Raw genomic sequence first — 10,468 nt, forward strand, 5'->3', positions numbered from 1 at the left:
GAACACAGTCTTATTTTCTATCTCTTGCTTTGCTTTGCTTTCTTGATAGCTTTTGGTTCCTGACTCTGCTCTTTATTGACCCTCCAAATCCAAAATAACCATCTCCCATTCACCTCCATTCCCTTGCCACTCTGGGGCAGGTCAGCCAGTGTCACTGACTGTCTAATAAACTCATTCATTATTGGATGTGAGGCAATTTGGATTCTGCAGAGTCAGCTAACGCAGCAGCTGTCCTCTGGCATCAGGAGACAGGTCCCTTGGTTACCCAGTGTCCGTAACTTAGGCTCCAGCAGCAAAAAACATCTTCGGGGAAATGTATAGGCACTGTCTAGACTGAGCAAGGCTCAGGTAATAGGAAATCCTGTGTTCTAACCCCAGCTGCTTTGGACAACTTGCTTCACCTTTCTGTGCCTCAGTTTCTCCATCTCTAAAAGAGTAATAACATAAGCTGCATCCCAGGAAGGCTAAACTGAGCCCTGCATATAATTCAGCCATGCAGTTGTGCGAGGGGCTGCATGATTTCTCTTTTCACTGAGATGTCACCCCAATCTATTGATGTGGCATTCCTGTTTTCCTGCAATACTCCAGCTCCACTTGTCTGCCTGCCACTGTCTCTGCCTTTTCCATGCCTGTGTATCCAAGGAGCTGCCAGGGCACAGCTCTCAACCCTGCAACTGTAGATCCCTGTTCCTGTGCAGCTTAAGAGGCCCAGATGGTAGCACCCTCCTTCTCCAAGCCCCTGCTCCTCTCTCAGAGGGCTTCAACAGCTTCATCAGGGTTCTGTCACACCAAGTAGCTAGTTCCAGCTGGCTAACTACACAGTCCAAGAAGGCTCCTGCAGAGCCATGGTTTGGGGTTTTTCTCCTACAATGCAAATAGCCCTCAGATATTTTCCATTTGTTGTACACTTGTTTTTAAACGACCCAGTAAAACTGCTGAATGATTTTGTGATCTGCTATCACTGGCGCATAATTACTAGTCTGCCTCCAAATTCCATGCTGCTCAGACATGTAAGTCATCAGTGCCTTACTGCATAGTCTAGGGTCCATAGTACCTCATAATACACAGAGCCACCCCAGAATGAATTTGTTAATATTGGTACAGTAATTTGAAAATATAAAGGGCTGTAACTTTAGTGATATTATCTAGTAACGCAAAGGATACACCAAATAGCTGATGGGATAGGTTGCACATGGGATGCTGGCAGATCAGGTGCCAGCACAGCCCATGCCAAGGTCCCTATGTCTCAACTAAACATTATAAGCGCATAGCTGGAATCAGTCTGGCTCACCTGTTTGTTAGTATTGTTAAAATAGGTATTAGACTTAACAGACTGTGTTTAAACTTTATGGAATGCTTGTGAGCTGCTGCAGGCATCAATCTCCTTATAACAGCTGTGTCACTTATTGTAAGATAATATTTGAAAGTTTGCATTGTGAGCACCTCTGTGTAAATCACCAGTCGGGTGTGAGACATTAACTAGTGTGAAATACCAGTCTCCAACCAAATGTCCTGCCCAAAAGAGAAGACCCATCAACACCAAACACATTGTGGAACAGTAGGGGACAAAAGACACTGTTGCTTGCGCTCTTCTCCCCCTCCTCCCTGCCCCATGAAGATGAATCATGCAAGTGAATTCCCCCATCAGCTGAGTTCCCCTCAAAGTGTAAGGAGGAGTGGGAAGAAACCCCCCTAACAAGAAGGAACTCTATCTCTATGCTGCTTGGACTCTGAGGGCAAAGTTTTCTAGGCATAAGTAAGAGAACCCCAGTACTTAGCAAGGGTTAGCCCAAATGGGTATATAGAGCTTGTTTATTGCAGAAGCATCTATTACATTTTGAAACGTAAGATTGGAACTTATTTGTGTGTGTATGTTCACCTGCTTTAACCTTGTAAATAATTCTTATTTACATTTCCTATATAAATTTAGGTAGTTTATTATAGGACTGGCTACAAGCATTGTCTTTGGTGTGAGATCTACAGTGCAATTGACCTGGGGGTAAGTGACTTGTCCTTTGGGACTTGAAGTAACCTGAATATTGCTGTGATCCTTGGTGTAAGGGACCATCTCTCACAAAGGTAGGCTTACCTGGGTAACAGATTGGAGTACCAAGGGGACTCTCTGTGACAAGGCAGTTATAATGCATGATGAATTTGCACTTGATGATTGGTGGTGAAATCTAAATAGAACTCTCAACCAATTTTGGCTTTGTGCCCTGGTTCTTAACAGGCTTCCCTGAGGTTGGTATTCATGCTCTCTTGAGCCACTGAAAGGCAGTTTGACCACATACAACCTTCATCTTTGTTTCATCCACTTTAATGGGGTACAAGACATGGATCGCCCCAAGAGTCATCCACAGATGTGCTAGGAAGGGGGAGATACACATAAACCGGACATTGCACCTCACTCCTTATCTGCAGCAGCAACCCTTCATATCCTAGTCTTGGGGACTCCCTTTCCCACCCCTCATGCTTGCACTGCACGGCCCCCCCACCCCTCTGGGCTTTTCCAATCCTGGAGTCCCCACAGCTTTGCCAGTGTACCAAGGGCCTGAACTGCAGCATCATTATTCCAGTACACTGCCAATACACTTCAGCGCCTGGAATGTGCAGTCATGCCAATTACGCCAACAGTGCTAGCCTCATCCATTTCCTTTTTCCGCTCCTTTTTTTTTTTTTTTTTTGCCTTCTTTTGTGATGCTTCCTATGCCTGGAATGATCTCCTGATCCCCATCTGTCAGGTCTCCAATCCCCTTTCAAGTCCCTACTAAAGACACCCTTCTTTTGTAGGGTGTACCCATGGAAAAACTGAATAGACTGGGGAGAGGAATAGAAGGAAGGGGGAAATAAAACCCATGATGACTTCCCCTCTGGATGTTTCAATGCATTTTGTCGGTCACGCAGAGCATAAGCTCTCCAGAGCAGAGACTTTCATGATGTCTGACTATTGTTCAGGGCTGAGCACATCACCAGCTCTTTTAATGATCATGACATGCAGCTATTGTGATGGAAGAACTCTGATGATACAATTCCAGCTGGAGGAATCTTCAATCAATGGGATTATTGGAGATGAAGGAGGTAAATGGTCCAGGAAGTCAGAGCTGGGGCCAGGATGGCATCCTGGAAGATCCATTCATGTTTAGGAGGTAGGTGAGATGGGACAAGAAAGATACAGTATGAGAGAGGGCACTTCCTGTTGGCACATCATTATCCTATTGGCAACCAAGCAAACCCCAACTATGTGGTACTACGAAAACCATCAAAAGTTTATTAAGGAATTATTGTAAAAATCATTGCACACACCAAGCAGAGGGCTCCATTTGAAAGCTCAGCTTTGGTTCCAAATGGGGAGTGATTCAAACAGAAGAGCTCTCCTTTGTTTCTTCCCACACCTGATCAATTTGACCCATTCCCTGAATGACCCCCCCCCCCCCCAAAGGGCAATATTTAGATTCCCCAAGGAGTCCAGCTTTGGCATTTAGTCAAACTGTGCATCGGATAACAGGAGGCAAACACTGAGTGACGCTTGTTAGGTTCCTGGCTGATAATGTTTTCACCTGGCTTTCCATTTCTTTGTGGGTCTAACATCCTCATCCGCCTCATCAGCTGCCTTCTCTCCCCCTGAGCTGAGAGTCTGCAGCAGTGAAGGACACCATTTCTGTGCCACGGCCCAGGCCCAGAGACACATCTCCACACGATGAGGAGTCCATGCTTTCTCTGTATCCGCTAGAAAAGATCAGAAGGGAGCAATTACACTCTGCATCAGTAGAGGAACCAGATGTAGATTGATTCCTACCCTGTCTCCCTCATCTCCCAAATGAATTTTTGGTAAGATATGTGGCCCAGTAAAGTGAAAGGCTGATAGTACGGATTAGAATGAGACAGACTTCCCTCACACAACTCTGCTAATGCACATTGATCCAGATCTGCAGCATCTCTCCTGGGCTCCCACACAACTTTGGCAATACACCTCACTTTGGCCCTGCAAACATCCCTCCTGCTATTCCAGTTCTGAGCCTCTCCTGAGTGGAGAATGTCAGTCATACCAGACTAGGAGGGAGGGAAATATCAAAAGCTGCTGTTGTTTCATGGATGTACACGTGGGCTGGGGCAGGAGAACATCTCTGCAATCCTGGCCTACAATTGCCCTACTGCTGCTATGGTTCTACAGTACAGCAGGGCAGGAAAACTTAGTGGACAAAATCATTGCCACACTGAGACCTTTGGAAACCCAGGAGGAAGACACAGACCAGGGGAGCAGGGAAGGGAGATGGAGCTGGCCACAACTTCAAGCAAAAATTGAAGGGAGAATGAAAAGGCAATGCAAATTCATGGTGGGCACAGAAGGCAAGGAAAGGTTAATAAGGGAAATCTTGCAGAGCAGCTGTTTCAATACAGGCGCTGCTGAGAATGGCTCTACAGTGACTGCAAGGTTCAAGTCTAAGAAACCAGGAAATTCTGTTTCCTGAATTTGACTACCAGTTAATTTACTTTTCAATGAATCATGTGATGCAGAAATGCCAGATATCAACAATGTTGTACTTTCGGCAACTTTCATCTGAGGATCTCAATGCACTGGGCAGAGGTGAGTAAATGTTACTTTCATTATACAGATGGGGGAAGCTGAAGCACAGAGAAACTAGGGCCCAGATCCTCAAAGGTATTTAAGAGCCTAACTCCCATTGATGGGAGTTAAGTGCTTAAATGCCTTTGAGGCTCTGGGCCTACGTAATTTAGCCAAGGCCATGCAATCAGTGGCAGAGACAAGAATAGAATCCAGGGGCCTGACTCCCAGTCATTTGTGCTAACCACTGTTTTCTTGTATCATAATGACAACCTTACTGTAAGCACTAAAGGGTTCATTGCAGTTCAAATAATTTCTGAAATTCAGACCATAAACACTTAACTAAAGCAGAGAGATACGATCCTCCTTCCCCTACCCCTTATGAGGTCTGTGGCAGTGACCCCGCCTACCCTTACCTTTGTTTAGTTTCTTGACACAGAGTTGGATCTTGTCCAGGTAGAGGATGTAATGCTTGAGGGTATATTGAATTGGGGTGAGGCCTGGAATGGACTCCATTGCTTCATCTGCCATAAATGCCGCAGCCTCTGGGGCTCCTGCAGCTAGAATTGCTAAGTGGGAAGAGTGGAAGGTGCTGAGCAGAGAAAAGGAAGAGGCTGGGGGTAGGAAGAGGAGACACGGGGCAGCCTGCATGACAGTGACTGCCCCGTGTCTTGGAGAAACATGCAGCTTCCCCCACCTTGTTCAGGCTCTCAGAACGCCTGGCATCAGACTCCTGACCCCACCTTCCAGGACACATCATGGAAACTGAACCCAAAAGTATGTTTCACCTTTATTCCCAGCAGAGATGTGATTGAACCAAAACCCTGGGTGTCTGAACAGTCTTGAATTTGGGAGGAGAGGGGGACTGAAATAAGAATTACAATTTTGCAGTTTGAGCGTGTCTCTAATTCCCCCCACATGTGAATGTGCCCCCACTTTACACACACACATGGGGAGAAACAGTGAGCCAGAGACCTAACCACAACTTCATATGCAGGCACCATCCCATGCAAGCCCAGATGCCTTTGATTTGCTGCTTTTGCCAGCCACAGCACTAAGCACATGCGATGGTCTTCTCTCTAAGAACTGGCCATTGGAAACAAGTTTGGCTACTTGTTGGATTGGGAAAAACTGAGACCAGGTTGCAGATGTGGATGCTTCCCCTTTCTTTTCCCCAGTGCTCAGTTCTAGGGCCAATACAGTCTCCCAGAAGTGTTTATCATCCAGGAAAGATCAGCATTTCAGATCCCACTCTAACTAGCACCATTTGGGTGGTGCTATTTACACAGTGCTGTGGAAAATCTGAACAATCTTCCCATTTCTTACCTAACGGTATAGCCAGGCCCTGGCCCTCTTGGATTTATCCCCTCCCTCCCATAACTCCTTACCCGAAGCTGTGGCTGATCCCACAGCCTTTAGCTGGCTCAGCTCAGTAATGGCAGCTGCCACGTCTGGAAGGAGCTGGAAAGCTTTCCTTGTACAGCCCTCCACCGTTTCACTGGAGTTAGTGGCCACCAGCTGCTGCAGACGAGGACGAAACTTTCCCCGCTAGATGGGAGGAGAGAAGAGAGCATGGTAAGGACATCCCAACCTGAGGAGCTCAGCGTCTTTGCTCTACAAGTGAGTACAGCTCATTGCTACAGGAAAAAGTCTATAGTTTACGGGCACCAGCAATTAAAAGTGGCCTTTATAATAAGGGTTTCAATACTGTGGGGCCATGAGTTCCTTTCCAACACATGGGAAAAGTATAATGAGTCCTTCCAGGGATATTTCTTTTTAGTGGAGGTTCCCAAGCTATGGTCTGTGGGCCACTAGTGATCCAGAGGGAGAGCCCTTCCTGGCATTCTCCAAGTTGAGATGTTTTGTGATTGGAAGGAAAACACCCCGTGTGGGGATCTTTATCCTCAAGCATGGTCCAGAACAGGGGTCGGTAACCTTTCAGAAGTGGTGTGCCGAGTCTTCATTTATTCACTCTAATTTAAGGTTTTGTGTGCCAGTAATACATTTTAATGTTTTTAGAAGGTCTCTTTCTATAAGTCTATAATATATAACTAAACTATTGTTGTATGTAAAGTAAATAAGGTTTTTAAATATTTAAGAAGCTTCATTTAAAATTAAATTAAAATGCAGAGCCCCCCCGGACCGGTGGCCAGGACCCGGGCAGTGTGAGTGCCACTGAAAATCAGCTCCGCGTGCCATAGGTTGCCTACCCCGGTCCAGAAAATGAAAAAGCTATGTGACTATCTAAAAGGAGAATGCCAAGTGAGCTGAAGCTCAGAACTGAGGCTCTGTTTGGGGGAAAAGGTGTTGTTTTTAAAACCCTAGGGTGTGCATGATTTTATGAAACACAAGATTTCCAGCAACATTTTGTTTTGCTGGAGGGTGGGATTTAAAGCTTCCTCACCCACACTCTGAGCACATCACCTCAACTCCTCACATCACTTCAGGGGCTTAATCTTCTTGTCCTCTTTCCTAGTGTAGACAAAGCCTAAGCATGTGCTCCTCTGACCACATCTTCAAGCCTCTGTCCCATTACAATGCCACTAGTTTCTTACCTTTGTTTCCACCATCTCCCCCCACCTTGTCCCTTACATTCCTCCTGCTCCTCTCTCCTAAATACTACCTTTGACTTTTCCACCCTGTCCATTACACTTGGACTAATCACCCTCTTCCTGTGAGTCAACAGCCCATGATAATTTGATTATTATGCAGCAGGGATCCACCTCCTTTTTTGTAGAGTTGTGTACAGTATTAATGTTTCATAAATAAGTGACTGAATAATAATTTCCCTATTGTAGTGGAAACCCACACACAGCTCTGTTGTGCTAGTCAGAGGAAACTTACCAAGCTGGGTGAAATGCAAAAAGTTAAACAAATAGCGCACCTTGGATTTAAAAATATTCCTGCTCTGATATTCTAATGTGTTATTACTAATGCAAACAGAGGATAACTTTTTTAAATAAAGGGCCAAATCCTCAGCCTCAGACGGTGAGGAGGCTGCTACCTGGCAGAGTGGCTCTATGCCATCCCATTGTAGGATCCTGTTTAGGGGACATAGCCTGGGCAACTGCATGCGGCAGAAAAGCCGTATGCCCCCAAGATCCCAGATTGCTGGGACAATCCCTTGGGGCTATGGTAGCTGACTGCAACTTACAGCAAGCCTGAGGCTTCTATAAGGTGTGTGTGTGTGGGGGGGGGGGCACAATAACCCCTCAATTAAGGAGCCACAAAGGTAGCATAAAGACGCCATTGCTCCTCCCCCAGTCATGCATCAAGCATGGTTCAGACAGACCAGAAGATTTGGCTGGATTGTTTTCCTTGACTGCAGTACCTTTAAAATATGAATAACAGAATTAAATAGATGCTAACTACAGAGGCCTTAAGGCTGGCAGCATCAAACTCTTTCACACAGGTTTAAAAAAAAAAGTCAATATAACCAGCAGAGCTCCAAACCACCAGCAATTGAAAATGATGTTATAGACCCCAAGGCTCTGAGCTTATGGCTACACTAGAGAGTTTACAGCAGCACTGATGCAGCTGTGCTACTGTAAGCTCTCTAATATAGTCACTCTATGGATCGTGAATCTAATTACCCCAGCCCCTGCAAGTAGCAGTAGCAGCTTTCTCACTGACACAGTGCTCTCCATGCTGGCGCTTAAATTGGCATAAATTATGTCGTTCAAGGGGATGGCTAATTCACACACTTGAGCAACATAGTTTGTCGACTTAAGCTGTAACATAGCCTTAGACCCTCCCTGCCACTACACAAACACTTTGATTATATGGCTGATGTTGCCAGCACAGAGGGCCCGAGGGGGCAACAGCGGGGTTCGTTGCCTGGTGTGCTTCGCGCCAATGAACACACCAGGGTGGAGAAGCAGACAAAGTTTATTCAAGAGCTCTGAATAGGCACTAGGAGACCAGCATGTCTCAAATCAAGCGCACTGATACACGCAGTTTTTCCCTTTTTTATTCCTTTTTTTTTTCCCCCTCCTCCCCCCCCTCCTCCCTCTGCAGCAGTTACATTAAACGACCTTGGCTGTGTAGCTTGTTCACAATGTTCCTTTCTGCAAGTAATCTTGTCCTTCAGCTAGAAGCATGTAGGTTCCCCTTATCACTACCGCTTTCCAGCTGCTGGCCTGTGAGGTTAGTAAAGTTTAACATGGAGGGGCTTTGGTTCACTTTGGCCTAGAGCGGGGGGACTTCGACTCTCGTGGTCTTCCACCCCACCGAGTTACCTAGGGTGATGCCTAGTGACACCAACACTAAGATGTTACATATGACAATTCATCTGGGAAAGCTACTTACAGCAAGTTTCCATTCCATCAGTTTCACCACTTCAGCCTGTGTCAGATATTTTTCTCTCCTTCCTGCAATAGCAACTGGCAGCTCCTCCTGATACCTGAAACAAAGACCCGTGGGCAGACAAGGAGTCAAAATGTATTCTTGAACCTACATGTTCTTGCTGCTGGAGTTGCAGCTAGTACTGACTGGCTGAGAGGAAGCTCATGCTATTGAAGACCCAGCTGCTACTAATGGAGAACAGTTGGCAGGGATTTCACACTGAAAGAGGCTGCTATGGATAGGACTCACAGTGGATAGGACTCATAGCTGTATGCTTCCTCAACAGATGATGAGGTGGTGCTCCTAGAGAGAATAATGCAGCAGAAAAGAAACCACCTTAAATGCTTGAGCATTTACCATTTATCCAACTCAGCAAGTTTTTTCTGCCTGCCTCCTTTGGCTTTGAGTACATCCCAGTAGACATCAAACACTGTCCTCCAGTAGGTGGGGTCTTCACAACCATATAGGCCTCCACTTAATGGCATGTTTCAAGGTTCCAGGACACGGAGGATGAAAAACATCTAAAAGAGAAGGACAAACAGACTTGATGCTAATGGAACTACAGAGCAGAGACCTTATGGGAAGAAAATGCTGATACTTCTCTCCCCTCCCTACAACCCCCAAACCCATCCTCACTTCATTCACCTTCTACTTGCCCTGTCAACATTCTCTCTTTTCTCTCCTTACCCCCCAGTCCTTCACCCCACCATGCTCTCGAGCAGGCCTCTCCACCTCTTAGCACCTTGGGTCTTTATGGCCCCCCCCCTCAAGGTGCTGCCTCTAAGCCTGGTCTCCCTGCACTCCAGGAAGCTGCAACTCTCCTTGCCCGACCTAGCCCCTTGCTGCATTCATCTTTATTTCCCTGCTGTGCCCTGTGCCTGCTCCTGCCACCCAGCTCCTCAGCTTGCCTCCCCTCCTCCTCCAACCCCCTCAGCTCCCTGACCCTCCCAGACCCCCACTCCAGCCCCCTGAACCCTCACAGACCCCTCAGCCCTGACACTCCTAACCCCACCCTTCAGCCCCCTGATCCCCACTCTATCCCCTCACCTCATCCTCCTTGGCTCCCTCACTCTCCCAGCCCTGACCCTCCCACCCTTGTCCCCCACTCCAACCCCCTCCGCCCCCCCAACCCTTCCTGACCCTCCTAGCACCATCCTTCAGCCCCTGACCCCCACTCTATCCCCTTCCCCCAGCCTCCTTGGCTCCCTAACTCTCCCAGGCCTGACCTTCCCCCACTCCAACCCCCTCAGCCCTGACCTTCCTAGCCCCACCCTTCAGCCCCCTGGCCCCCACTCTATTCCTCCCACCCCATCCTCAGCTCCCCAACTCTCCCAGCCCTGACCTCCCCAACCCTCCCTCCCATCCTCCCCAACCCTCCCTCCCCGCCACTACCCCCGTAGATCCCTCACTCTCCCAGCCCCCACCGGACTCCCCTCAGCGCCGACTCCGTCTCCATCTCACCTGCCCTCCCCTCAGGCCCGGCCCCGCCGGAAGTCCCGCTGGCTGCGGGCGGGGCGGAGGCGGGCTCGGGCAGGGCCGGCCGGGCTGTCGCAGTGCGAG

The 10,468-nt window shown here is 47.7% G+C and overlaps 1 protein-coding gene across 2 annotated transcripts; it reads right to left on the bottom strand.

Moving 5' to 3' along the window:
- Positions 1–2,690: 2,690 nt before the first annotated feature.
- On the bottom strand, positions 2,691–10,409 carry LOC135884721 (uncharacterized). 2 transcript variants are annotated; one of them, XM_065412247.1, is made up of 7 exons: positions 10,370–10,409; positions 9,266–9,429; positions 8,873–8,966; positions 5,953–6,112; positions 4,981–5,133; positions 3,558–3,726; positions 2,691–3,120 (listed from the first exon to the last, which is right to left on the bottom strand). In XM_065412247.1, exons 2-7 carry the CDS (start codon positions 9,391–9,393, stop codon positions 3,096–3,098), a joined length of 729 nt encoding a protein of 242 aa, XP_065268319.1. In that variant the 5' UTR covers positions 9,394–9,429; positions 10,370–10,409; the 3' UTR covers positions 2,691–3,095. The 2 variants fall into 2 exon arrangements, with proteins under 2 accessions (XP_065268319.1, XP_065268320.1); XM_065412248.1 differs by having other exon boundaries at positions 10,333–10,382.
- Between the last annotated feature and the right edge of the window lie 59 nt (positions 10,410–10,468).

This window comes from Emys orbicularis, chromosome 10 (genome assembly GCF_028017835.1).
Source record: "Emys orbicularis isolate rEmyOrb1 chromosome 10, rEmyOrb1.hap1, whole genome shotgun sequence".
NCBI classification, from domain to species: Eukaryota; Metazoa; Chordata; order Testudines; family Emydidae; genus Emys; species Emys orbicularis.

What these genes read in the sequence shown, in the direction of transcription:
- LOC135884721 (XM_065412247.1), bottom strand. Translation starts at nt 9,393, where the DNA reads ATGCCATTAAGTGGAGGCCTATATGGTTGTGAAGACCCCACCTACTGG. An exon ending in CTTGCTGAGTTGGATAAATG is followed by an intron (nt 8,967 to 9,265) that starts GTAAATGCTCAA and finishes TCTTTGTTTCAG; the next exon opens with GTATCAGGAGGAGCTGCCAG. An exon ending in ACAAAGAAATGGAAAGCCAG is followed by an intron (nt 3,121 to 3,557) that starts GTGAAAACATTA and finishes TGGATCTTCCAG; the next exon opens with GATGCCATCCTGGCCCCAGC.